The sequence below is a fragment of the Ciona intestinalis genome, chromosome 9 (genome assembly GCF_000224145.3).
Source record: "Ciona intestinalis chromosome 9, KH, whole genome shotgun sequence".
In the NCBI taxonomy this organism is placed as follows: Eukaryota; Metazoa; Chordata; class Ascidiacea; order Phlebobranchia; family Cionidae; genus Ciona; species Ciona intestinalis.
Window position 1 is genome coordinate 4,462,045 of NC_020174.2, and position 26,462 is coordinate 4,488,506.

Here is a 26,462-nt window from a genome sequence, read left to right on the forward strand (position 1 = left end):
ATTTCAATATAGATTAATTTCACTATGTACATTATGCAGAACTAGTTGAGATATTTGTCGTGGCCATCCTGTTGGTTTATCGTTCGTAACCTTTGTTTTGGATGAGAAACGGGTAGTATTGTTCGGCAAGGTTGTAAAGATCTAATGAAGGAGCACGTATCATTATAAAATAATTTGTTATTCGCGTATAAAACCTATACCGTCAAGTTTAGCGGCCATTTAAATACTTTGTGTCGATGTAAACAGCCACTCCTGATTAGACCCCGAAGAGATGGAACTTATGTATCGCCATTAAGACTTATTCGACAAAAACGGAGGTATAAGGACATTAACGTGTGAAAAACAGTTGTTCGACCCTTGTGTCCAATAGCAATCGCGAAAAGAACACTGACGTGTCCACCAAGAACAGCTGTTCGACCTTCGTGCCCATTAACAATCGAGAAAAATCCAAGATGGCGGCGCCCATGGGAAAAGGGTTTGAGGCGTTTTCACGATTTTTAAAGAATGAGCATGTTAGATACGGTAGTGCATTTTTAAGTTTTATGTTTTTGGGGTGGGTAGGACTTCGAGAGTTCGCTCAAGTTCGCTATGATGTTCACAGACGCGGTCGGAATATGGAATTTGAAGAAGAGGCGAAAAAGTTCGGGCTAAAACGACGGCAGGTAAAATCCGTCGAGGATGAATACGAGGAGATGAAAAACAAAGATTTGGATAATTGGTTCAATATTAGAGGGCCCCGGCCGGACGAAAACTCAAAAGAAATGCAAGAGGAGCAACGAAGAAAGATTTTGGAGTCCCAAAATGCTACTGTCTAAAACAAACACTTTCACGTTTTATTTGCCACTGTGCTCGGCAATTTATTTCTTTTAATATTACTATGTTCCAACAATACGTTTGTATATGCTACCATTTTCATCATCTTTACAGAATCATACACTGTTAAACATTTTGTAAATGTATATGTGGTTGTTGGTCAAAAAACTTTTAAAAAATGGAAACAAAACCAGAAAAGTTCATTCTTGTGACGGGAGCCACAAGGTAATCCTTGACATACCTACCTATTACTTCTTTAAATTAAATGTGTTTATATGTTCCAATAATCAAATTAAATGTGAAATTTTTACCCCCATTACGGGAACAGTAATGTTAGACCTTTGGTAAAACATATACAAACATCCACTTTGATGTATAGTCTTAAGTTTGTAATTTGTCATTAAACACTATTTGTAGTTATTTTTACTTCAGGTAACAATGAAACTTTTTGCAGTGGCATCGGTCTTGCATTCGTTAAAAGATTGTCAATGGAGTTCAAGCGAATTTATCAGCTTCATATCTGCATTGCTTGCCGAAACATGACAAAAGGAAATGTTGTGAAAGATGAGTTGGAGTTTCGACACAAGGGAGTGACGGTTGATCTTGTTAAAATGGATGTGAGCAACGTCCAATCTGTGAAATGTGCAGCAGAGCAAATAAGACATCTGTAAGAAATTACAAAGCGAATTTGGGTCCAATTTTCATTTAACATAAGAAATTTAACTTGACATTGTATAATAGGTTTCCTCTTTTTATTGTATAAAAGTTAGTTTTCGATTTTAATCAAATTTAATTCCTTTTGTACAGTTACACCAGGCTTGACTATGTATACCTGAATGCTGGCATCTTACCTGTATCGAAGTTCCATGTTCGCTATGCTTTGAATACCATGTTTTCCAAGTAATTTGTGAAATAGTTCATAACTTTACAGTTTATACTAGGTTTTGAAATATAATCTGTAACATTTTAACACAAACCTAACTTTAATGGGAGTAAGAATTGGTATTCCGAATTGTTAATAATTAACGGGATTGTGTGGCAGTTTTTATTTAAATTTAAAGATTGTTTCGAAAAAATTAAAATGTTAAGTCATTTATCTCAATAAAATTTGGGTGCTCACTGCTCAGCATAGAAGATGATCTGAAGACAGTGGTAACCATGCACACTGTTTAAGAGATGTTGTTTTCAAAGGGATGTTCTTCAAATGTTCAAGACTGGGTTAGGAATGTTTACGACAACTGATGAAACAACAAAGGAAGGAGTTAAATCTATATTTGCTACTAATGTTCTTGGTCATTTTGTTCTGGTACTTTGAAGTAGCATTAACTACTTGCATTAGAATGGTGCTTCTAACATTTTACTATGCAAACTTAGTAACTTATAAACGGGAACAAGGTGTTTGAAATAGGGAAGTCATGTTTTCTTTGCAATAAAAAGGAAAATGCCTTTAGAATTACACCAAACGAATTTATTTTGCCCCAAATCTCCAGGTGAATGAGTTAATTCCGGTGTTAACCAGTCAAAGTGAGGACCACCATGGTCAAGTCATATGGACTACATCATCGAATGCATCAAAAAAATCGTTTAAACTTAACGATGTCACATGTCAACAGGGGTAGGCATTTTTACTACTCTGGTTTGTATTAAAAAAACATTATATTAAATATATCTGTTAGTAAGAGTGTGTAAAAGAATAAAAAAGTAAAACAAATCTTTTGAAAATTCTTGCAATCTCATCTTATACATTCAATTTTAATTGGCTTTTAGTTGTTGTTGTGTTTATTTCTTTTAACATTATTTAGGTCTCAACCTTACAGTAGTTCCAAATATGCCATGGAAGGTGTAAGCATTGAAATGAACAAGAGGCTTAACTCATTGGGAATCTACAGGTAAAACATTTACAACTAAATAAATACTGGCAGTTATTGACAATACACTTTAAGACCTCACACAAGTCATTACTATATCTAATGCTATATACAGACAAGTTGTCAACTAGGTGTTGACGAAGTGTATTTGGTTATCCAATACATAGCATTTAAGGTTTATTTTCTAACAGCTAATAGTTTGAAATCTTTCACCTACTTTGTAAAAAAATGATAAAAACGCATATCCAATTATTAGTCTGTTTCACCCAGTTAATATGAACATCAAATGTTTTTGCAGTCATGTATCTGATCCTGGCACTGTCAAAACAAATATCACTAAAGGAGTTGTAGCAGAGTGGTTGTGGTATTTTCTTATACCTTTCATGTGGATGGTAAGTTAAAGTTTTAAAACTATGGTAGGTAGTACCTTTTGATCACATTTAAGCATCTCTATCCATATACAAATTTTCATTTTTTTTTTGGTATTCCCCTTTAAGCTTGAAATCGGAATATATTTGTTTCTGACTCTTAAGTATATTTCTTTGTACAACATGCAGCATACATGAACAAAATGTTTATACGAAACAACAGAAGCTATCAATATAACTTAACAGCGTTACCTTGGAAATACAAAAAAGTATTTAAGTTTACAGACACATTTGCATAATTCCACCAGGTTAAAAATGCATAAGAAGTCGCAATGAATGATATATTATTTTTATTTACAGTTACGGCTGTTTTTGCCGAATTTTACCATCTACCCATACAATGCTTGTCATTCAATGGTGTGGCTGTTCCAACAAGACCCAGAAAAGTTAGAGGACCGGTGCCGCTACTGCAGTTACACCAATGTATTTAACACAAATTACATTCACACAGAAACACTGGCACCATCCCGTTTTGAGTCGGAACTTATTTATGATCAAGTTAAAAAAGTTTCCAAACGTGTTTGCTCATAGCAGCACTTATGACTACCCAGATTATTACATTCTATTCTTGTTAATATTTATTGTGCTGCAGTGTCATAATTCATATTAAAAGTTCGTGTCATTTCTGCATGACAGGAAACTATTAATTTTTTGTGTCAGTCAAATCATATGACAACGTACATGCCAAATCATATAGGCTGATAATGCAATAGATGTGTAGAAATTGGTGTATGTGTCATGTACTGTGCATAAGCATAACACATCACTGTTATATTGGTTTTGTATGATTAATATAAAATAAGTGACAAATTTTACTCACCGAATACAAATAAAATTCAAGATATTAAAAAAAATTAAAATTATTTACACAAATGTTACTTGTTTCATTTGTTCCACCAGAACTTTACTGATGATAAAAAAAATGTCACTCCTCACACACTAGTTGATGATGTAAGCATGTAGGATACAACAGGACTGAAGTAAAATGGGGGGAATTGTTCCCGAAGGCTCATCTCGCACATAGTGCTTCTGCCATCTCCGAAAGTGCTGCAGCATGAATAGTGTTGCCATGTCAGCTTGTTTGACCTCTTCTTGCCTGTTGAAGTGAGGTCAAGAGCCAGGTGGTATTCGATGTCCGACACTATGAACTTTTTTAGATGTCGGTCTGTACGACTCCTGCTGCCGCCTGAGTTGCTCCTTGGCAAGGTTTCAGATTCTACATTCTTGACCATGGCAGTCACTTTCGCAAGCTCTTGTTTCTCCACATGATTGATGTGGGTCTTGTAATATCCAACACGGTATTTAAGTTGGTGTTGATTTTCCAGAGTTAATTTATGAATTACTTGAGATGGTGGGTCTGGGGTGGTAAAAACGATCATTTTACCATTGTGAAAAAATCGTATGTACCTGAGATATATATGAATTTTAATCTGTAATATATACTTCAGTGGCTGCATCAAATATATGACCATATTATAACGCACATAACATAGATCAAATTCCAATAACTTTATTATATAGACTTTTTTACCTGTAATATTCAACAACTTGGATAGGTTCATAAAATGCATAGAGCACAGATGGGTCTCCTTCACGATAATATGTAACCTTGCTTATGTAGATCCCATCCCAACGAACGTGAGGTTTTTCAATAAACATATTTCTCCATGAGGAGTAGCCCTTCTTTGAGTGAGTAGTCCACACTTTTTCACATGCAGATCTCCATATGGTCTCATCTCTAGCGTAGATATAAAACTTCCGGCAGGTCTCTGAAAGAGCTTCTAAGGACTTCATGTCCAAGTGTGATGAGACAACATAACGAAATATCTTGTTGATGATTTCCGAAGGCAGCTGGGTTAGGAAAGTATTGTGTTCTTGACTGGAACATGACATACTGCTGAACCTTTGTAGCAAATCACAAAATTCGCTCCCACAGTTTTCTTCCTCTGTTGAAGATGACAGTGAGCATCCCTCTGGTGCTGTGTACGTCAGCCTACCTTCCACATCAGGATCAAGTTGCAACGCATTTCGGTAAAACTTGATTGCTTCCAGCATTCTTCCTTCCCTTTCTTTTTCAATTCCTTGCAGAAAAAGCTTCTCTGCTTTTTCATGTTTCTCCGATGAAGTCCCGGCCACTTCCGTTTGATTTTCTTGCTTGCGTTGTACTTCTGTTTGCCATTCCTGACGAAAATTCTCTAGAACCTGTTCATGGTTCACCTCCTCTTCACCATTGTTGTCTTCCATCATCTCTATGTGTCTTAATCTTTAATTTATTTCGTTCTGAACTTTGTAGCCTTTGATTTGTTTTGTTGGGTCAGATCAGAATTCTAAAGCCTTCTTTGTGTATTTTAATACCTAAATCTTCAAATCACGGTCAGAGAATCGTAGTAAAACTTTAAAACAATCGTTGCACTGGGCCATCGGTACTTGAATCTGAATGTTGCAGAGAATTTGCATAACACTTTAACGAACTCAATCTAAACAATTAAGATAAATCTACAAAACATTAGTATGACTCCGTTACCGCAGTGTTATGACTTAGATTACTAATAGACAGAAAATTCTATATATTTAGAATTAGATGATTCAACTGACACATATAATGCATCGAACTACTTACGTGAACGACCGCACAGAAACGCACCACTGCCTACAATTGCATTTGCTGTCGCAATAGTAATCACGAAACGTCACGATTATCTCATTTTGACGTTTGACGTACCACGACACACGAAAAACAATTAATAACTTTACCAAGCCACTGGTGTTTTTGGTGTCATACGACCAATTTTGTTGTTGACGCGACGTTAAATTGTTACAGGAATCCCCAAATCAACAGAAACGTACAAAACGACAGGATTTGCGTTTTACCAGACCCAATTAATTTTGCATTTTTTCACATATTCGTGTTGGTAATCTTTATGCAAAAGTTTGTTTTTAATTTTTTAATTTTAAAATTAATGTCTCGAATTAGGGGAATATATTTATCGTTACGGGATTTCCCCGCAACTTTGTTTACCTTTTTAACATTATGGAACGGGAAGCTTTCTCAATTTGGAAAGACAGCTTTAAGGATAGATTTATTAAATTATCACTTTCTCAAAGACTTGATGTGGCCAAGCTCTTTCTAAAACTATGTGAAGTAAAGGAGTTGACTTACTTGATAACGGAAATGGATGGTTTATTGGTGCGGAATTTTACCAGGTAACGAACATGTCTGGTGAGTGGAATTTACCTGAACTATAACGACATATGTGGCATTATAATATGATATATTAAAAATCCAGACTTTTACCAACTGAAGTAGTGAATGAGATATTAAGTTACCTAGATCCAACCTCAATGCTCAACTGCTGCCAAGTTCAAAGATCGTGGAATGAAGATATAACTCGGTCTTGTGATTTGTGGAAAAAATCATGCATTGACATTGGATGTAAAGTTTTAAAAGTCAGTGGTGTTTTTAAGTCCTTATCACCAACCCAACCGGTTTATATTTTACAATAATTATATTTTTTGCTTCTGCATTTAGAAATGTCAGCTTTATTAGGCTGTGTCCACTATTTTTGTATGTGTAGATAAACAAACAAATAAATAAATTGTTAAGTTTTCCCATATTTTTCTATTACAGACAGATGTTGGAGTAAACAGTGGAAAATTCTGGAGGGAAAAATTTGTCCATGGTTCCAAATGTTTTCACAAACTAAAATCTCATCAGTTTCATGACACACTTGAGTTATGTGGTCACAAACAAAGAGTTTATTGCTTACAGTATGATGGAAACGACAAATTATATTCCGGTAACTACTACCATATGATCTAGCTTAAATGGAATATAGTTATGAATTTAATATGTAACAGGATCTGGAGATGGACAGATATGCATCTGGAATATTAATTCTGGAAGTTTATTCAAAACTTTTACTGTAGAACCATGTTCTGACATTGTATTGGCCACATCTCTCCTGTATGTAGGTACGCTTATTCATTTAATTTGTACTGTATGGATTTTCCCCTAAATACCAATAAATTCTCTTATTGATAAGAAATTTAGTTTTTTACAGTGTAAATGTTAATCAAAACTACTCAAACTAGGTTCTTTTACATGTATTATATCCTGCTGGAACATTGAGAATGGAGGGCATTGTAAAAGTTATAGAGGCCACACAGGTGCTGTGTTCAGTTTGGCATTAAATGAAGCACATGATTTACTTCTAAGTGGATCTACAGACCAAACAGCAAGGCTGTGGAAGATTTCTACATGTGAAACACTTCATGTGTTTCATGGACATGATTGTTGGGTGAAAAAGGTTAACAGTGTTTCTTCACCAATATCTATATTATGCTTTAAATTTAGTACACTGCTTTGTGTCAATGCCAACATTTTAAATAATCTTATTACGGGGGTAACTTTTAAATAATCTTATTACGGTCATTTGAAAGCTTGTCGTTTTAGGTTTTACTCTTTACAACAACATTCTACAACAAAGATTTTATGCATGGTGAAATAATGGCTGTTACAATGGGAGAAATAGATATTAGGATATGGAAGTCAGATTCAGATAACTGCTTGGCCAAGCTTCATGATCTCCACCCAAATAAAACTGAGAAATCACAAAATATATTAATTAATAACACAAGTCTTTTCTGCTCTTGCCAAGGTGATGTCTTAGAATGGAGTATAATTGATTATACTCTTACCAGGTATTACATTTTCTTTTATAATTTAATATTTCTTTTTTATACATTTAAAGTTGTGGTGTGTATAGTTGTGTTATGTGTCAGTATCATGGTTCATTCACTTGGTTCTTGGTACCTATTCTTTCATACTGCAATCTTACCAACAATATTACCTCTTATACGACTAAAAATTTGTGTATAGAAAATTTCCCTTGAGTTCTGAAAAATCGTTTTGTGTCAACATTGGACGAGTCTTCCTAGTTGAATGTGACTTTAACGGAGAAATGAAGTTGGCGTTACGAAATCGTCGGTTACATCGCAACTCTATTTGCTACACAGACACTAAAGACGTAGTCTCATTGCTCAAGATGAAGGGATTTGATAAAATAGGAAATACTAATAACATTGTATTAAGTGGGTTCAGTTTTATGGACGGATTTAAATGCGACCTGCCGCCGAAAGAACAATGTTTAGTCGCTGCTGTGCTGAAAAATCATAACATAGTTATTTTTAAATTAAAAATATAGTAGGAGATACCAACTATATTGTACTACCACAATATTAGCGTTAGGTACAGTATATTTGGCATATCAATAACTCTTTGTGCGTTAGTATTGTAGCGATTAAGTGCTGCACCCCCAATAGTATCTACCCGATCGGTTGCATTTGCCAAGTAATAAATGATCTCTATGAGCGATTGCTCAGTCAAGCTTATCGAAAATGTTTTGTCAAAAACATGAAAGTTGATTTTTGCGAAGAAGTTTAAAAAACTGCATGGCACAATTATTGGATACTGTTCGCGACGATTTACTGTTGACAAAGGTATTTTGAAGTTGTTTTCGTGCCATCAGTTAATGATTTACATTATGTATTCAATACAAATAATGTAAGGCATATCGTCATTTAAAGTTGTAAACATTTTATTTTAAATCCAGGGCTGGCAGCAAGCTGTTGCATTTCACTGTAAAGAAGTAAAGTTACCGTTTATAGTTGCAAAAGAACGAGAGGATTCACCAAATATTGTTGTTGTTCCCTGCAAGCATAACGAATACAGTGCACATTTAAGTAAGCGAAATTGTGTTGCAGTATTTGCTCCCTAACTTTTTTGGCAATAACGTTAAAATGAATTAATTTTGAGATGTTTTCATGAAACTTGTATAACTTTTTTTTAATCTATGCCTTTGTGTTTATTCATATTGCAAATTAAAGCTGTAAAGTTTATAGCGTTGTGTAACCCACTTTAACAGTAATGTAATAATCAGTTAAATCAATGGTTTAACTTCATTTACACCATTTATTTCGATAAAGGTTTAGATCTGTCTTAAAATCATCACTGCTCTCTGATCTTAGTGAATATGAACGTTCTAGGATTCTGCTGGCTCTTGTATGTATTGAATGGTGTATTGGCGTTATTCAGATTAAACCTTTAATCTTTCATTTAAAAATTGTGCAATAATCTTCCTAATAAAAGTTTTTTTTTAATTGGGTGAAAACAGCTGTTAAGTCAGATTTTTTTAGAAAAGGTAATAAAAAAGTGTGGACAATTTATTACACTGACTATTTTAACAAGCTAACACAGGATTTTTAAACTTTTGTGATCTGCAAACCCCAACTGTTAGTTTCCAACTGATGGCCGAACACATTAATTTATCCCACTATTCGTTAAATTAATTAAAGAAGCTATATAAAATGCCCCAATTAAATTAGCAGTAAAATATGACTCAGTGAAAAAGTTAGCCCAAAAAAATTTTCTACTTTAATCTAAATCTAGTTGAATCTTATATATGATTTAACAATAAACTTGAGTTATGTTTTAATAGGTTGGGCAGTCCTTCGTCATAGTTTATCACTGGTTGTCCATGGAATAAATTCAATTTGATGCAGAAATGTGATATCTCTTCACATTTGTTAATGAAGGATTTTCTTCTCTTTGATTGCAAAGAAAGCTGTCAGACATGCTTCAGATTGTATTGAAAAGGAATATGTCTGTTTAGTGCCAATAACTAATTCTGCATTTAAAAACATGAACTCATTATTGTTTTACTTGAATTTGAACCTTTTTCTCTGTAAGAATCTACCTGTATGGTGCCAGGAGTAAAAAAGGTGTTATTGAAACGTCATGTTGCTATCTACAAGGGTTTACTTTGATTCTAATTCTTAATTTTTCCGCTTAGATCTGCCCAAATGGGGCTGGGTTTAGGAATATTTTAGTGTAATGTGAATGCAGAGTGGCTGAAATAATTTTGGACTCTGCTGCTTGAGCGTTCATCATGTCGAAAGCACCAGAAGACACCGAAGACTTAAAGGAAGAGAAAAAATCAAAGAGAAGAGAGAAAACTCTTATTCAAACTAAGGTATTCAGTTAAATATATGTTTATTATATGTTTCAAATATTGGTAATATCCAGTATTAAGCTCATAAGATTTTTGGTTTTGTGATATTCTACACAAGAATAAGATAAAAATGTGCCCATATACGTTGCTCTCTATTATATCTTTGTGGTCTGTGGGTACAGACAAATAACACTATTGTGTGATACATAATTGGAAATCAAAGTCTGGGTATGTAACTATAACCTGTAAGCTCTGTTTTATAAAGGGTACAATAAACTAGACTGTCCAACAAATTGCCCCTGTTTTTGACTTCCATGTTGGATGTTATTTTCATATAATTTTATACCAATAGGTTGTAATGCGACGTCTGCCACCTGGTTTAACTGAGGAACAATTTAAAGAATTGATCGGGACTTTACCTCCGCATGATTACTTTCGCTTTGTTTCTGGTGACCGAACGTAAGTAAATAATTCATATAGATATAATTAAGTATATATATATATAATATAAATATCTACTTACCTTTTTTTTTATAAATTTATGAAACTTTATAAAATGCAATTGATTTTGCAAATTAGTCATATTTTAAACTTATTAATTGCAACATGCATGCCTAGTATCATTAGTTGCCTGTGCTACTTATGCTTGGTTTGTACAAAGAATGAGCTCTGTTGATTTGATACGTGTTAGTAATAAGCTATTTCCAACTGCATTTTTTAGGTTTCAGTTTGTTATAACTTTGCATTCTCTTGTTTTAAGTACTATGACTGGAAGCAGATATAATATTTCTTCTGTTTTTGTCCTTTTAGACATATCAAAGTAATCTAGGTCTGATTTCCCAATCTAGGTCTGATTTCTCCGCTGAATGAGTAGGATTATTAAAAATAGGAATTTCAACTTGCAGGTTGGTTCCGAACAATTTCTGCCGAGCCTACATCAACTTTATAAACACTGATGACATTTTTAAATTTAGAGATCGGTTTGATGGCCATGAGTTTGAGTTTAAAAATGGTATGTCTTTTGAACTAATGATCAGGTTTATTAACAGTTATGTGTTGTGCTATTAATACTTTTCCTAACAAGAAAAACTACAACCTATTTTGGTTTTTCAACATGTAGAAATAGGTAACAGAATACACGTTTTGGTAACAGATTTTGTACAAAAAATAAGATTCATGTATCAGAAATATCTTTTGATAAAAAACTCACAAAAGCACTGTTTTTTTATATTTTTTTTTATATATTGTTAATATTATTCCTTGTAAAAACATTGTATTTTTGATGCCAAGATCGTAAACAAATAAATATGCCTAGGTACAAAACATCCGTGTGTGGTTGAGTTCGCACCTTTCCAAAAAATTCCCAGAAAAAATCGTAAAAAAGAAGATCTGAAAGTAGACACTATAGAACAGGGTAAGGTTACTTGTTAATGTTTAATTTGTGGTATTTGAACTACACACAATGCAGTGTTACGGCAACAGACCATAATAAAGTCAGAAACATTTGACATGCCACTGCCTCTGTTCCTTGCTGTAGGTGTGTAGCGTAGGACCTCACCCATATAGAATAAAATAAAACCCAAAGTGTATAAATAAGTGACACCCAAGTAGTTCTTAAAGGACACTTTAGTATTCCTGCCAACAAAATACACTCCACATAAAATGTTTATTTTTTCAGACCCTGATTACCAGAAGTTTCTGGAAACACTGGATGAAGAAGAGGAAAAAGAAATCCTGGATGTCGAGAAGTATCTTGATGAGTTGGAGCTACGGGAGAAAAAGAATCACAAAATGGTTGAAACTCCTCTTACTGCTTTTATTAAACAGAAAAGAGATGAAAGAAAGGTATGGTAACAATCTTTGGGCTTATTACGTTTTTTTAATTGTCAGTTAGGAGTCTATAAATTAATCAATTTTTTTAGAAAGTTCGAGATGAACGTCGGAAAGCTGATCTAGAGAGAAGAAAGAAAAAAGAGGAGGAGAGAAAAAAAAGGAGAGATGTGGAAAAGAAGAAGAAGATTGAAGCGGAAAAGATTAAGCGGAAGAAGGAGGTACAAAAAAATATTCCAATGAAAAGCATTTGGTTTTGTAGTCAACTAAATACAGATGTTATTGCATTTTTAGGCAAATCTTAAAGAAAATGGGAAAAAAACATTGGGTGAGACGAGACCGGATCCTCCGACACAGAATGACCCAGATGCCCAATCTTCAAGTAGAAACCATGAAGATACAGGAGAGAAGTTAAAGGTTTGAAACTTGTGTTTTCGTATTGGTGTAAACTGAGTAGTTGTTTAATTGTATTTTGTTACCCTTTTTATAATTTAATGTTTGGTTTTAGAAAAAAATTGACGAAACATTTTCATATTTTATAGATTCTTCAAAAAGATGGACCAAATGATAAAATAACCAAATCTAAAGTAAGAACCATAACCGTTAAATCGTATGTTTGTTGTGTATTAGTATTAATCAAAATACGATCTACTCTTACTTGTTACAGAGAAAGACTTCAGCGCTTAAGTCCAAAGAAAAGGTACGCTAGTACTCTAGAACCTAGTATTTATTACAGACAGTGAAGTGTCAGATTTTGAGGTGTAACATAGGTAAAACAACGAGCGAGAACAATTAGTCAGTTTAATGTTTCACAGGCAAAAGGTGCAAGCGTTTCAGGACTGTTTTCGCACCTTTATTTAGAACAGCAGTGGAGTGAGGAGACAGAGATTGAATGGCCGAATCTGAATGAGGTTATACCGATAAATTTGTTCAGTTTAAAATACTTTCACTTTTGCCACAGTGAAAAGTTTAGGTTAACAGAGCTGCTTATGTTAGACTGTGTTTTCTGCTTTCCTTGTTTCTATAATCATGCTAAGCTTGGTGTTTTAATTTGCCGCTAATACCAGGCTGGTGATATAAATCCAAGCAAAGAATTTGGAAAGGGACCAAAACCTAAAGGACCAACAACAAAAGAGTTTTACCATAAAAAGTGGAAAGAAGAAGATGTGAAAAAGAAGAGAGTCAAAGCAAGTGATCAAACTGAACGTCCTGAGGAAAAATTCAAACCGAAGGTAACATTTGCATAGGCATTACGTGTCTGAGCTTTTCTTACGTGACCTTGTCGGCAGAAACCCGACCTGGAGATATATCGGCCAAGTTCGCCCGGAGGGCGAGGTGGTGGTTACAGAGCCAGCGCTGGTAGCGGTAGAGGATCAAGGCCACAAAAGTACAGCGAGCAGCGAAATCGCGCCGCTAAAAAAAGCGAGACCGAAAAGTGACGTAGCTTTGGCGGAGGGCCGTTTATCTATTGTTACGTCATAGTGGGAGGCGATTGTGAGCGTACATCTACAACAACGGGGTGAAGAAGACGTCTTGGTGAAAATCATCCATCAGTTTAATCTATTGAATTTCATCGAAAAGTTTCTCTAATTTTGTTCCAGCGTTTGATGCAGGATGTGTAATCGTTAGCATACTCACTTGGTTTTGGCATTGTTTGTGTTAATCTGTTACCAGACGGTCTTATCGTTATGATAAACATTAAAAGATATTACGAAGTAGTTTCTGAATTTCAGTCAATTCTGATTGCTTTAGTACTGGTTTTGCAGTCTACTGTGTATCCATCGTTCTATAGCAGTTTCTCTAATTACAAAATAGAAATGCGTTCGTTCAGTTTTCGGACGCGTGGTACTGTATCAAATTACTTGTGATTTATTTTTCTAAATGGATACCGACATATACCGCATAAACATGCAGGTCTAAAGCGTCAGTATAATTATAGTAATCTCTTAAGAGAATCATATGGCATAATCCTGTAGCTGTGTGGCAAGTCAGTTGCTTCTCTTTAAGTTCGGATTTGGCAGTCGGCACCATCAACTGTCAATCGTATGTTCTTAATGCGGAAGCGCGTTTAATTTAAGATAGGAGAACAGAGCGAGAAGTAAAACCTCACGTCCCTATATACCAGATTAAAGTTTTCTTCGATTGATTCTTACTTCGATTGCCTCTTTGTTAGTTGGGTATTTTCACTTCTTTGAGTGTTTCGTACGTGCAGCCGTTTTAGCGTCATTGTAGAATAAATAGGGAAATCGATAGCGGTAAGAGTGTTTTGTATAACGTATTTTAACACGATGAAAATGTATATTGCACTAGCCGATCCCCTACCCTAGCAAACATTTACTCTCTATTTGTTTGCCGCGCCGTGTCAGGAAAAACCAGACAACACTGACAACGCATTAACCACACGCGCAGAATAGCTTAAAACGGTTAGAACCTCACGGAAGTACTTTAGAATTCTTAGTAGTGTGAATGTATACAGAAACGGGGTGAATATTAAATAGTAAAACAGAACTAATGTTTTTTTGATTACTGCAGATTTTTCGCGCAATATTTTAACTGCTTAGATGTAAAAGTATAAATCTGCTGTAGCAACAATGCTTGTAAATAGGTGAAGTGAGCATAAAACTACAGTAAAGCAATAAATAGCTCCAACATGAGCAAAGAACACATGGATAAAATACCAGTGATTCCCATTAAAGCAGGAAGCCTTGAAAAAAACAGAACAAGTTCAACTGTAACTGTTTTTTTCGAGGGGGCAGTGCGCAGGAAAACACTTGCATTGGTCTTTGTGTTCATTTTGCAAGTTCCGGTACTGTATTATCTTTATACAACTGAGGTAAACTGTGTTTTAGTGTAAATATTCTGTTAAGCTATAAAAAAAATAATATTTTAGGGCTTTTGTTGCGTCAGGCCTCTGTACATATTAGTGCTATTAAATAATGTTTTAAACCAAAAAAAATCTGTGTAATATTGCCAATAATTCTTTCATAGTTACATTATTTATAATTACCTGTTATAACTTGTCCTGCTGGTAACCGATTCGTTTAAAATGATTTAGCCATGTTGTCACAAATCTTGCCTTTAATCATGGTTTTAAATTTTAAACATTATAGATTTGGAGAAAATAGAATGACACCATGGGTCAATTAACCTGCTACTATAATGTGTACATTGTTCATATAGGGTATTAAAATCAAATGTATGTTACACCTGCATACCCATGTTAGGTGCCTATAAATGTGATAAGATCTAACTGGACCATTACATTATTTTTATCATTTCGAAACATTATATTACACAATTGACAAACAAAATAGTGAGTAGCACCCATCATCAAAATTAACAAAACAGTAAATATTAGCATAGTATATGGTATTTGGACTATATAGTGTGAGATATCTGATGTGGTTTAGAAACTTTGGCCTGCTGCCTAGTTTTACTTCCTTCCTGCTAATTGATGATTGAATAGCCTACCACATGACGGATATGAGTATTGTCATTTGTCATTATATTTGCTGTGAAAAAAAATCATAGTAATTCGATTAAACATTACTTTTACTTTATGTTAGGTATCAGCTTACGTCAACATGAAGCAAGATATCAAAAGTACAAGTTCAGTGTCTTCAATTTCGAAACTGTGCGCAAACGGAACTTGTACTAACACCAAAAACTTGATTAAGTTACGTAAATGGGCTCAACGGTATCCAGCACGTAGCTCTTTACGTCATATTGTTGATAGTGTTGAACTAAGAACAACTGCTGCACCAAGTACAACTCCTACACCAAAAAAAGACAATTTATCGAATATGACCAAACCTGAGCAATTACAAAATGAAACAATATCGCCTGTGGAAATGACAACAATACCTTCTACAACAACATCTACAGTTTTAGGTTCAACAACAACAGAACCAACAACAACAACAATATCAACAACAACAACAACAACAGGAGCAACAACAACCACTGTCCCTGATAAACCAGCAGAAGCTGGAGAAGAAGCTATTTTGCCAGATTGTCCTGAAACCCCTCCAGACTTACAGGTTTGTGAAGTTCTTAATGTAGAATACTTGGAAAGGGAGTTGTGTTGTTAATGGTTAGTAGTAGACTAGTAGCTATATTTATAAAAGCATGGATTTTATATCTTTTTGCTTATGTATGAAAAGGCATGAATTTTATATTTAAAATAAGAATTGTTTTACGTCACTAAATCATGTGGCATTCAACATTTGTAGCTTGAATGTAATGTAAATATGTGGCGATGTAAATGGAGAACTAGACAGATTACACAGTTTAAAATCTAAATATTTACTTTTCAACTTCTGAATATATATATTTAATTATTTTTTAATTGCCATTAAAAAATGTAGTGAAGGTTTATAATAGGTATGTGTATTTGAACGAGGAAAGGAACATGAACAATTGTTCGAAAATTATAATGGGTATATTCCATATTATCTTAGTACCAGGTTCTCATATTTGAGAAAACAATGACTGTTAAGTGTGTGTGTTGAACTATTGTATAAACAATTAATCACAACAAGTTTGACTGGTTCGTTAGAGGACCAACCACAGTAAAATTGATTTTTCCCAGTTTTCACCCAATCAGTCTATGCTTATTTTACGCTGTGAGATTTTTATATCTGTTGACACAGAGACTAGCCATTTACCAATTCCTAGTATCTTATTGATCCAACTACCAAATATTGATCCAAAACCATGTGGATACATAACAGGGAAATATAGATGTGTCTTTTGCCCACACTGCACCAGAAATATCCAAACTAGAAGCGGATAACCCACTGGTTAAAGATGGCGGTCACTACAAACCCCCTTACTGTAAAGCCTTATGTAAAGTGAGTATTAATTCAATGTTATAAATTGCATGCATTTGGTAAAAGTTTCTGATTTTTATTCAAGTTTATAACAATAAAAAAAGTTTTTATAGGTCTAAACCTATTTAAATTCCTGTTAAACCATTTTTAATGCACAAACTCTTACAAACTAGGTTGCCATAGTTATTCCTTATCGGGACAGAGAAGAACATTTGCGGTATTTCCTCGAGTACATGCATCCCACCCTACAACGTCAACAACTTGATTACGCCATCTATGTTGTTAATCAGGTCAGCTTATTCTATTATACTTACAATTCAACGCACAGCAGTTCATGAAATAAGTCATGTCCATTGCATATACAGTGTGAGTGATGTGTGCTCATAGGTGCCAAACCTGATGTGATAGAGTTGGCGGACCTCCCATTAAGTTTCTGCACTGCATCACATTTAAGCATTATTTTATTAGAGCTTTGTTTCCTCAATTTGAGCGTTTCCATTAATACACAAATTCTAATTTTAGGTTAGTATTCCTTTTAAAAAAATATGTGTAAACATAAGATAAAATCGGATTGTGATTTAATCCACCCACAGGCTGGTACTGGTAAATTTAATCGTGCCAAGCTGATGAATGTTGGTTATGCTGAGTCAATCAAAGATCATGATTTTCAATGTTTTGCTTTCCATGATGTGGACTTGGTGCTTGAGAATGACAAGAGTATATACTCTTGCCCCTCAAGTCCTCGCCACCTGTCAGCTGGGGTGGACAAGTTTAATTACCAACTGCCCTACTCTGCCATATTTGGTAAGTTGTATAGTAGCGTCAGAGGAAGACGGGACACCTTTAGTGCATTATGTCCAAATATCGTAATCGTGTTTTAAACACTCAACAACCGTCCATGAAAGTTGTGAGGATGCGGTTTTATATTTCTTTGAATGTTCTCTGTTTGCTACCAAATGGGAAGAGAAAATATAATGAAAGGTGTCCCATCTTTCCCCACTCTACTATATGTATAAGCCCTGGTCAAGAATAAAAGCCCATGCACTACAGTACATAAAGGCTAATAAGTCTGGCTTAGTTTTGTGTAAATGCCTGTTTAGGTGTGCAAATCATAGAAATAATTAACATGTCAGGGTAAAGGCAGCTTTTGGTTAGGTTTACTTACACATGATAGAGACCCCTATTTAAGTTAAATTTTATATCTCAGGTTCAGTTTAACCGCAAAATATATGTGTTGTCACAATTTCAAAGAGTTTACATTTTGTTTAATTAAGGAGCATTTGCTCCACAAATTAACTACTTTGCTACTTATGTGATAATCATTAATTCCACATGTGATAATCATTTGTACCATAGCCTGTCTGGCAATTTATTCAACCTGTTATTTACAGTGCAATAGCAGAAGGTATAGATGGCTTTATAAGATAAGTCCGCATTAAAACATAGCAAATAGTTTGTGGCACCAACGACAGGCAAAGTTACCATAAAGGTAAAGCATATATAACCTTCCCTAAATCAAACAGTAAGAAGAAAAGTCATTGGTGTCTTCCAAAACACGTATGTACTTAAACAATTCCATTTTACCGTACCTGTGTGTGCCCAGTAGTTGATATAAATATATCTTGGCTAACTGAGTATACGGTTCAGGTGGCGTGACTGAGCTGACAAAGGAACAATTCCAAAAAGTGAACGGTTACTCTAATTCATTCTGGGGTTGGGGTGGAGAAGACGACGATATGTTTAACCGTGTCAAGTTTTCTGGCATGAATATTATTCGTTACCCTATGGATATCTCAAGGTATCAGTTTCATATTGATCCAAAGCTAAACGAAAGATACAGACAAACCCTTTGTTCTCCTAACCCGTAATGGTTCGCTTATACAGAAGCAACGTTCCGCTCCAGTTAACTTGAGCGTCCCAGTTATTTACAACCCCCTTGTTTTGTTCTCCCATAACAAAGTAACCAATTCAAAACTCTTTGCGCTCGAAAGCTGCCCACGAATTCTTTGATCCAGTGTCACTGTTGGAGGGCATGAATATTTAATAAAGCCAGTACCACGTCTGGCGAAATTAACGGCTCTAATCCAAAATACGTTTCCCGACCAGGTATAAGATGATTACTCATCAAAGAGAGAAGGGAAACGAACCAAACCCAAAACGCTTCGACCAAATACGCAGGACTAAAGACACGATGGCAAACGATGGTCTAAACACACTTGAATACAAGGTTTGTAACGTATAATGTGAAAGCGTTGCTTTTTAGAACGACTTTTTACGTTTAACATAGGTTGTTTTTGGTTAACTAGATACCGATGCAACCGTGTCGATAGGTAGCTATATGTAGATTCGTGCCGTTAGCTCTTTCCAACGCATGATTTACATTTAAATGAATAATTATAATTTTTTTATCTTCGCGTGGCGGATAACGTCAGTCGTAATACCAATTTTATTTTGTAATCTTTTATATTGTATACATCTTTATCTTCGCGTACTAGTTACCACGAATACAACTTTGTGGTTGATAACTTTTAGTTATTTTTTAATTTATTTAATGTACGACAATTCGGGCAAACCAAAGTTGAACCCTTTTGTTTACTAATATTTATAAATGCATGTTTTATTTGGAGGAATTTTAATCTAACTTCACTGCCAAAAGCAGGCATTTTTCATCGGCTGACAAAACCTGTGTATCCGTTAAACATGTGCGCAAAACCGTAAATTATTTGTACAGTTTTCGCAGCGTTCTAGCCCAGTCAAGCGTTTAAACCTGCTTTGCCTAGGTCGTATCAAAGCAGAAGAACAAGCTTTATACCAATGTAACGGTTGACATTATGGCGCCAGCAAGGTAACAAACGGGTGAAGAGTATTAAGGACAGTAAAGGTCAAGATCTGTTCGAATCGACATGAAATAGACCAAGCTCGTCAAACAGAAGAGACTTCATAAAAACAATTTAGTTTTAATTCTGCAACTTGCTTCAATTTTAATGCTCCAATATTGCGCGTTTGTTTGAGTATCTGTTTTTTTTTAATATTATTATTCTAATCCTTTGTACCTGGCGTGAGTTTTCACGACTTCTTTCGCTTGTTTCAAAGTATATACAATTTAAAAGTGTAGCAACATATTACCTTTGCACTACATAGCTTATATGTCGGTGTATGTGGGTTTCTGTCCAGGCTGTAAGTTTGCTTATCTATATCTGAAAGGACGAGACTTTTTCCAGCTTTTAAACTTCTGCATTTAGTTCTCATGATTATAAGATCGTGCGCGGCACTGTGCTGGTGCGAAAAAAACTTCTATACAATATATTGGTGAAACATCTTTCATAAATATACTGGTCAAAAACGAAGACCTTTTACTTTAACCGTGAAGTATTTAAAAACCTTGTCAAGTAATAGTTGCAGTTTTTACAAGGTGTTTAGTGTGGCAGCTTGGCCATTGAGGTATGTACATAAAACCACCGACACAGTTGGTGTACAGTAGAACCGGTCCCTGTTTTAATTAGCGTTGGTTTCTTACCCGAAGAGGAGTTTGAATTGCTTTTGGCACGTCATAATGGATCGTACGTCATCCTATATATATTTTAACCTGTTAAACATTTATGCAAGTGGCTACTTAATAATATTACATGCATTAGCAAAATCCCGATTGTCCGCGTTAAACATTCGTTTCATACCAAACCGCTACTTTTTTCGTGAATAGTTTTGTACAGTCGATATATAGGAAGATGGGACACCTTTTTATTCTATTTTCTCGTACATTTTGGTAGTAAACAAACACATTTAAGGAATTATAAAACCTTGTCCTCGCGACTTCCATAGACCGTTGTTAATTGTTTAAAACACGATGAGGATATTTGGATATCATGTGCTAAAGGTGTCCCATCTCCCCCCTATCCTACTATATGCATGACCGCAAGGGCGCAGCCAGCCTAAAATTTTGGTGGGGGGCAAATGTTTTACGGTTGTATTTTGGGTTTGAAAAACCTCCTAATTACAACACAAAACACGGGAAGGCGTACTGTAAATGGCATTTATTTTTCACAATTACGCCGCATGAAAACACAACGATCTACAACTACATTTAAAACTCCATTCGTTGCCTACCACCAGCCATTTTTGTCACAAAATTTGAGATTTGTTTTTCTTAGCTAGCAGGTAGACTGTTTCTTACGAAATAGTATGGATTCACACGCGTGAGTTCATCCATCATAATAGCGATTGTTTGACCTGGCAACTAATTACGACATAATAGCATTTCACACGGCGATTATTTGCGTCATAATAGGGATTGGCACCTCATCATTTAGCATGTGTAAGAAATTTAAAAACAGGCTTAAATGTTTTTTTTTTCTTTTAATTTGAAAAAAGATCCGGAACAGAATCGAGATCCCCATTTTAACATCACTGTTTAGCACGTGTAACACTTTATTTTATTTTTTCACCAATAACATTACTGTAAAACTAAAAAATTGGGGGAGGGGGCATGGTCCCTCAGGCCCCCCCTTGGCGACGCCCATGCATGACCGTATACAAGATTCATAACCTTTTTCTCTGATGAACGCTACATTCTTTCGAAATCGTTGTTTTCCTTTAAAATAGACGTTAAACAGGTAGTTACTCCGGCAACGAATCACAAAAAGATTTTCTGTTTCGAAACGCTGTAAAAATATTGTTCTAAGTTCATACAAACGTCGTTCATAACTGAACCTTTTGAGAAAGGTACGCAAGAAAATACTGAAGCATTGATTAGCAACGGGCGCGGCTAGCCTAAATATTTGTACAATACTTTGATTCGGGTGAATTCCGCTAGAATAATTCGTAACCCTTTGTACCTTGCGAAAACGTTAATTGCAGCGGGTAGTGATTCTTAGCAACCCTTATTGAAAGGTTAAACACAATATTCTTATCAAAAAATGCGGTTACTCATCCATGGTTACAGCAGAAGACCCTTACCCCAAGTCTGGGGGTTGCTAAGGCGACATGATTCGTGGGTATAAGAGCGATAACACGAGAGGACAGATAACACATTAGGGTTAAGCAGTTGTGGTAGGCTGGTTAACAGCACATAGTTTTTGTTAATTATGTGAAACTCATTTTAAAAAAAAAAAACTTTAATTTTAAAATGATTTTCTTTCAGATTGCAAAGGTACTGTGAGGTATCGCGTAAAATCAATAAAAGATTCAAGCATGTTTCTTAAACTATTTCTGGTCGGATTTTGCCTGCTCAGTTACTCCACTGATGTGTACGGGCAGGCAAGTAAGTATTGTTACCCATCTGTACGTAAAACACATGAAATATATACATCACTGGAACATTACTTACATTGCAGTAAGTTGCTACTCGTGTTTGGCGAGCACGTTCAACGCTGCGTCAAGTACAAGCACAAACAACTGCTTCAATTCCGTGGCAAATGGTTTTACAAGTTTGCCATGCACATTGGGATTCTACTGCCGATCGCAATTTAATATCACTGATGGTACCGTATACTTCTTACCTTAAATGCTGTATTGTCAGTGAATCAAAATAAACGATATTTTTCGAATCGTCGCACAGGTGTTGTCACATCAATTGAAAGAAGATGCACGGACCCTGCAAATGACCACGACGCTTTTACAACCAGTGTACCACCGGCAACCCAATGCACGGCATTCCTGGCCAATAATGGTACCAACCCAGTAGATACAACAACCTGCTACCATTCATGCAACTCAAACAACTGCAACACAATCAGCACAAGTATGATGTAGTTATGGTGTTGGTTCATTTCAAGATTTACTATAATATTTATAACTTTTTTGTTTTACAGGCGGCTTACAAACTTGCATGGTGAATTGCACAAACGGAGGTGTTTGCGATTACTTTTCTAGGTCCTGCGTCTGTCGACCCGGCTTCTCAGGAACCGACTGCTCAACATGTAGGGAAAGCTTAATTATTTGTTGTATCCCTACCAAAATACATATAAAACAGCTAATCTAGGGGTATTTTTGTCTTCTACGAAGTTTTGACTGCTTTTTGTATATACGAGTTAAACGATAGCTCCTAGGAACGACGGTCTTCCGTGTTTTAATGAAGAAATCATATATGGTGAACTTTAATATGCGCGTGTAGTAACGAAGATATTTTTGCTTTACAGCAACAACTCCAACATATATAAGCTGCATCCAGTGTAACGGACTGACAGATACAGGTTGTGAAAGTGCCACTTCCGCTACCCAGTGCAATAACTTGTGTATGCTGTGCCAATTAAATAAAAAATACAAAACAAACATTTTTCACCCCAGAAATATATATGTAGAATTTTTCATACAAATCAAGTTTAAATCAAAATTTGATTGAGATCGGCCCATTTTAATGCTTAAAAATCGCTGAAACCGAGCGAAATTTTGACGTAAATTTGATTTAAAAAATTGCGTCAAGCACTTGATTCAAAAATTTTGCGTCAAAATTTGGTGTTGAGCGGATTTGATTGAAATTTGATTGAACTTTTTTTACAGTGTACATAGGAACGACGGTCTTCCGTGTTTTAATGAAGAAATCATATATGGTGAACTTTAATATGCGCGTGTAGTAACGAAGATATTTTTGCTTTACAGCAACAACTCCAACATATATAAGCTGCATCCAGTGTAACGGACTGACAGATACAGGTTGTGAAAGTGCCACTTCCGCTACCCAGTGCCCACTGTCAACAGCTGCCGGGCAGAAATACTGTTATACAAGCAAGATCGAAACATATGACAGGGGTGCGCATGTTTTATTTTATAAGATACACATTTATATATTTTTTAAAGAAATTTAGGGAAACATAACCTGCTTGCAACAGAATGATTAAATTGTAGTCATGTATGTGCGTGTAATTGTATAAAGCTATACACTGAAACAAGTGGATTTGAATATGATTTAATATATGTACATCAGTAATAGGTAGTTTTTATTAAATATAAATATTTTTTATGTTTCCATTTTAGTCGGCGCACGCAAGGGAACTGTAGTTGTAAGGGGTTGTACCAGAACACCTCAAAGGCAGGACGAATGCACGTTTACTTCTCCCTTTGATCCGCAGCTTCGTAGCGCGGGTTTCACGGAACGAACTTGTACCAACACATGCGAAGGGAGCAATTGTAACACTGTGATACGTAAGAAACTGTTGTTCTGTTTAATAAAATGAGAAAGAAAATGTCGGTTATAGCGGCCGTTAAAGTCTAAAGTCTTATAGTAATAGTATAGGCTATAGGCCTATCTAAGTGATGAAATTTTGCAGCGGATGGGAAACACACAGCAGCAAGAAACATTTACTGTGTTCAGTGCGAGGATGTGAATTTGAACAGTGCAAGCCCTGCTTCAGCATGCGCCACCAACGTTGCAAGAACACAGTGTCCCACTGGCAGCACCCACTGTATTTCAACAGTAGAATATTACATATCGGACAGAGTTGATCGAAGCTACACTTACGGTAGAACAACTTTTAATAAACATTGATTCTACAAAGTATATGAACTACCCAGGCGGTACGTCCAGCATAATAACGTTCACAACAAGTATATATGCTATAGAGCACTATCTATTATGATAAATGGTCTTACTTTCCTATACACCCCTCTTATAATGAGAACAAAAAACGTGCCGGGGGACGCGTTTGCTACCAAGTATGTACATTTTATGAAAGTTTACAAATAAGGATCTATAAGCCTGTCAACCATACTTGATTTGTTTTAATCGTGAAACATAGTTGATCTTGTTATTGTTAGGTGTCCAAGGTACTAGTCCAGGTTACGAACTGAGAAGTGTTGTAAGAGGCTGCGCGTCCACACCTGTAACTGCTGCCTGTACATCGGAATCTGTGGGACTCCTAAACGCTAAGAAAGTGACTTGTACCGAAACTTGTCAGACGGACGGTTGCAACACTGGCTGGCGTAAGTCGGCCGTCATTTTTTAGTATTATTTTTAAATCCAGTAGCAACATTAGAAATAAACAATACGTTTTTATTTGAATACAGTTTGGCTTGCTTTATTGTGGTTTAGTTTCACAACTTTAATACAATTTGTTTTTTTTACAGCTGCTCGTCCCATATGCACACAATGTTCGTCCGATTTTGCACAGACATAAAAGACGGTTACGATAGCTGTCTTAACAACCCACCGGAACCCACAAGCTGCCAATTCCCATACCAAGGCATGTGTGTCTCTATTGACCGTCAGAGATCCGTTTGTGAGTATTTGATACAAGGCCAAATAAGCCGTAGTTTCAAAATGCATTTCATTATAAGTCTAAAACTAAAACGTTCCTTTGCTACAGTAAGAGGCCACACTCGTCACATGACAAGAAGCTGTAGCGATGTCACTGTTGGTAATGTGTGTACACCGAGCGTAGTTGGAGGGGCAACTCTTCTAAACTGCAACTACACTTGCACCACTGACGGCTGCAACCAAGGTAAAGCCATTTGCTGTTTTTAATTATCCGTAATATCGTTACAAACCAATATAGATATACCCCTAAATCTGTCCTTGCAGGTTTCAATGGTTCCAATAGGCCGATCCAAGGAATGCTTGTTATCGTCATGCCTTTCCTACTGAATGCTCTAGTTCAATTCATTCTAGTATAATACGTTTGTAAGCATGCGTTCTGTATTGATAATAGTTTTGTTATTTTACCGACAGTAGCGTATGCATTTTTTTGTATGTAGACACGTAGAAATGTTATAAAGGTTTGGTATCGGTTGCTGTCTTAACGCTGCGTGCCTGTGAGTAACCATGTTATACATGTTACGAATGGTGCGCGGCGCAATCTGATACTAATTAATAAAACAATTTCGAGCATTGGTTTAAAAATGGATAGTTCGTTGTAGAACAATGTGCTAGAGGTGTACAAAACGCAATGTGTCACCTTTTGGATTGAAAAATGCGGCAACGTGTTCGCGCATTTCGTTCTAAAATGTAGAAATGAAATGCTAATCTTCTTTCATTCCACACGAACGAATGTCCAACCAGGAATGTGAGCGCAACAAAGAAAAGACACGAAAATCGATCAAATTATTCTCTTTCGCACGGATAGCAGCGGTGTGCTGTTGCTATTGGCTACCCATTTTGTTCAGTGCTGGAACAAAAGATAACAATATAGTAACCGTAATTCGAATAGCTATTCTGCGTCGGTGGTTTCCAGTTTTAGGTTTCATCTTTTATGTTTGTGGAGCAACGTCTTATCCTGTTTGAAAGGTAAATACCGACCGTTGCCATGGTGTTGTAACTACGATGGCTATGGGGCGTTGCAAGAAAGATCGAGTCAAAGCACAAACATTTACGCTTGTAGAAGTCCCCAAATTTTGCGAAAATATTTTGACATACCGGGTCAAAACTCGAATCTTTTTAAATATACCTATAGGTAGCCCGTTCGGTTCTGTAATGTTTATATCTGACCAGACAAAATTCTCTCCCATAAAAACACAATACCCATTTCTATATGCAGGTTATGTGTGGATAATGAACTGTGCTTCTCAACTGGCTTGGCAGTGGCATTGTTTTAAAGAAAACGGTTTATCGTAGACTACCAAAATTTATTTGACCAGATTAAATAGCTGTTGAATACGTTCACTAGAAGCGAGCAAACGATAACCTGGATAATAACGTTAATACAATGTTAACTATTATAGTTTTTGACTGATGTCAAAATCATCAAACCAAAA

At 35.6% G+C, this 26,462-nt stretch overlaps 6 protein-coding genes across 7 annotated transcripts; 5 read left to right on the forward strand and 1 right to left on the reverse strand.

The window, feature by feature from the left end:
* The first annotated feature begins 70 nt into the window (after positions 1-70).
* On the forward strand, positions 71-3,933 carry LOC100180521 (3-keto-steroid reductase-like). The gene is made up of 8 exons (XM_002130814.5): positions 71-1,038; positions 1,268-1,480; positions 1,621-1,713; positions 2,005-2,119; positions 2,304-2,428; positions 2,616-2,702; positions 2,980-3,073; positions 3,410-3,933. The coding sequence occupies exons 1-8, from the start codon at positions 992-994 to the stop codon at positions 3,638-3,640; spliced, it is 1,005 nt and encodes a 334-aa protein (XP_002130850.1). The 5' UTR covers positions 71-991; the 3' UTR covers positions 3,641-3,933.
* Positions 415-927, forward strand: LOC113474533 (cytochrome c oxidase assembly protein COX16 homolog, mitochondrial-like). Its single transcript, XM_026835944.1, has one exon. The coding sequence runs from the start codon at positions 453-455 to the stop codon at positions 813-815; it is 363 nt and encodes a 120-aa protein (XP_026691745.1). The 5' UTR covers positions 415-452; the 3' UTR covers positions 816-927.
* On the reverse strand, positions 3,241-5,668 carry LOC100182869 (F-box only protein 9-like). Its single transcript, XM_002130618.5, has 2 exons — positions 4,641-5,668; positions 3,241-4,516 (listed from the first exon to the last, which is right to left on the reverse strand). Exons 1-2 carry the CDS (start codon positions 5,354-5,356, stop codon positions 4,042-4,044), a joined length of 1,191 nt encoding a protein of 396 aa, XP_002130654.1. The 5' UTR covers positions 5,357-5,668; the 3' UTR covers positions 3,241-4,041.
* On the forward strand, positions 5,601-13,667 carry LOC100185236 (regulator of nonsense transcripts 3B-like). 2 transcript variants are annotated; one of them, XM_009861424.3, is made up of 13 exons: positions 8,479-8,608; positions 8,722-8,851; positions 9,095-9,170; positions 9,607-10,140; positions 10,472-10,578; positions 11,025-11,131; positions 11,435-11,533; positions 11,798-11,964; positions 12,042-12,170; positions 12,244-12,366; positions 12,492-12,536; positions 13,017-13,181; positions 13,239-13,667. In XM_009861424.3, the coding sequence occupies exons 4-13, from the start codon at positions 10,057-10,059 to the stop codon at positions 13,386-13,388; spliced, it is 1,176 nt and encodes a 391-aa protein (XP_009859726.1). In that variant the 5' UTR covers positions 8,479-8,608; positions 8,722-8,851; positions 9,095-9,170; positions 9,607-10,056; the 3' UTR covers positions 13,389-13,667. The 2 variants fall into 2 exon arrangements, 1 of the variants encoding a protein (XP_009859726.1); XR_717392.2 differs by lacking the exons at positions 10,472-10,578; positions 11,025-11,131; positions 11,435-11,533; ... (4 more) ...; positions 13,017-13,181; positions 13,239-13,667 and adding exons at positions 5,601-6,313; positions 6,397-6,556; positions 6,738-6,906; ... (1 more) ...; positions 7,202-7,416; positions 7,563-7,810 and having other exon boundaries at positions 7,989-8,608; positions 9,607-9,961.
* An 817-nt stretch (positions 13,668-14,484) lies between these two features.
* On the forward strand, positions 14,485-20,143 carry LOC100175041 (beta-1,4-galactosyltransferase 2). The gene is made up of 8 exons (XM_002130190.4): positions 14,485-14,782; positions 15,516-15,989; positions 16,683-16,802; positions 16,955-17,071; positions 17,375-17,585; positions 18,429-18,579; positions 18,888-19,008; positions 19,562-20,143. Exons 1-8 carry the CDS (start codon positions 14,600-14,602, stop codon positions 19,628-19,630), a joined length of 1,446 nt encoding a protein of 481 aa, XP_002130226.1. The 5' UTR covers positions 14,485-14,599; the 3' UTR covers positions 19,631-20,143.
* A 1,357-nt stretch (positions 20,144-21,500) lies between these two features.
* On the forward strand, positions 21,501-25,611 carry LOC100182096 (multiple epidermal growth factor-like domains protein 10). Its single transcript, XM_026835843.1, has 12 exons — positions 21,501-22,038; positions 22,112-22,258; positions 22,336-22,518; positions 22,589-22,696; positions 22,916-22,997; positions 23,359-23,525; positions 23,751-23,918; positions 24,044-24,235; positions 24,531-24,695; positions 24,840-24,991; positions 25,079-25,213; positions 25,294-25,611. Exons 1-10 carry the CDS (start codon positions 21,969-21,971, stop codon positions 24,887-24,889), a joined length of 1,332 nt encoding a protein of 443 aa, XP_026691644.1. The 5' UTR covers positions 21,501-21,968; the 3' UTR covers positions 24,890-24,991; positions 25,079-25,213; positions 25,294-25,611.
* The last annotated feature ends 851 nt before the right edge of the window (positions 25,612-26,462 follow it).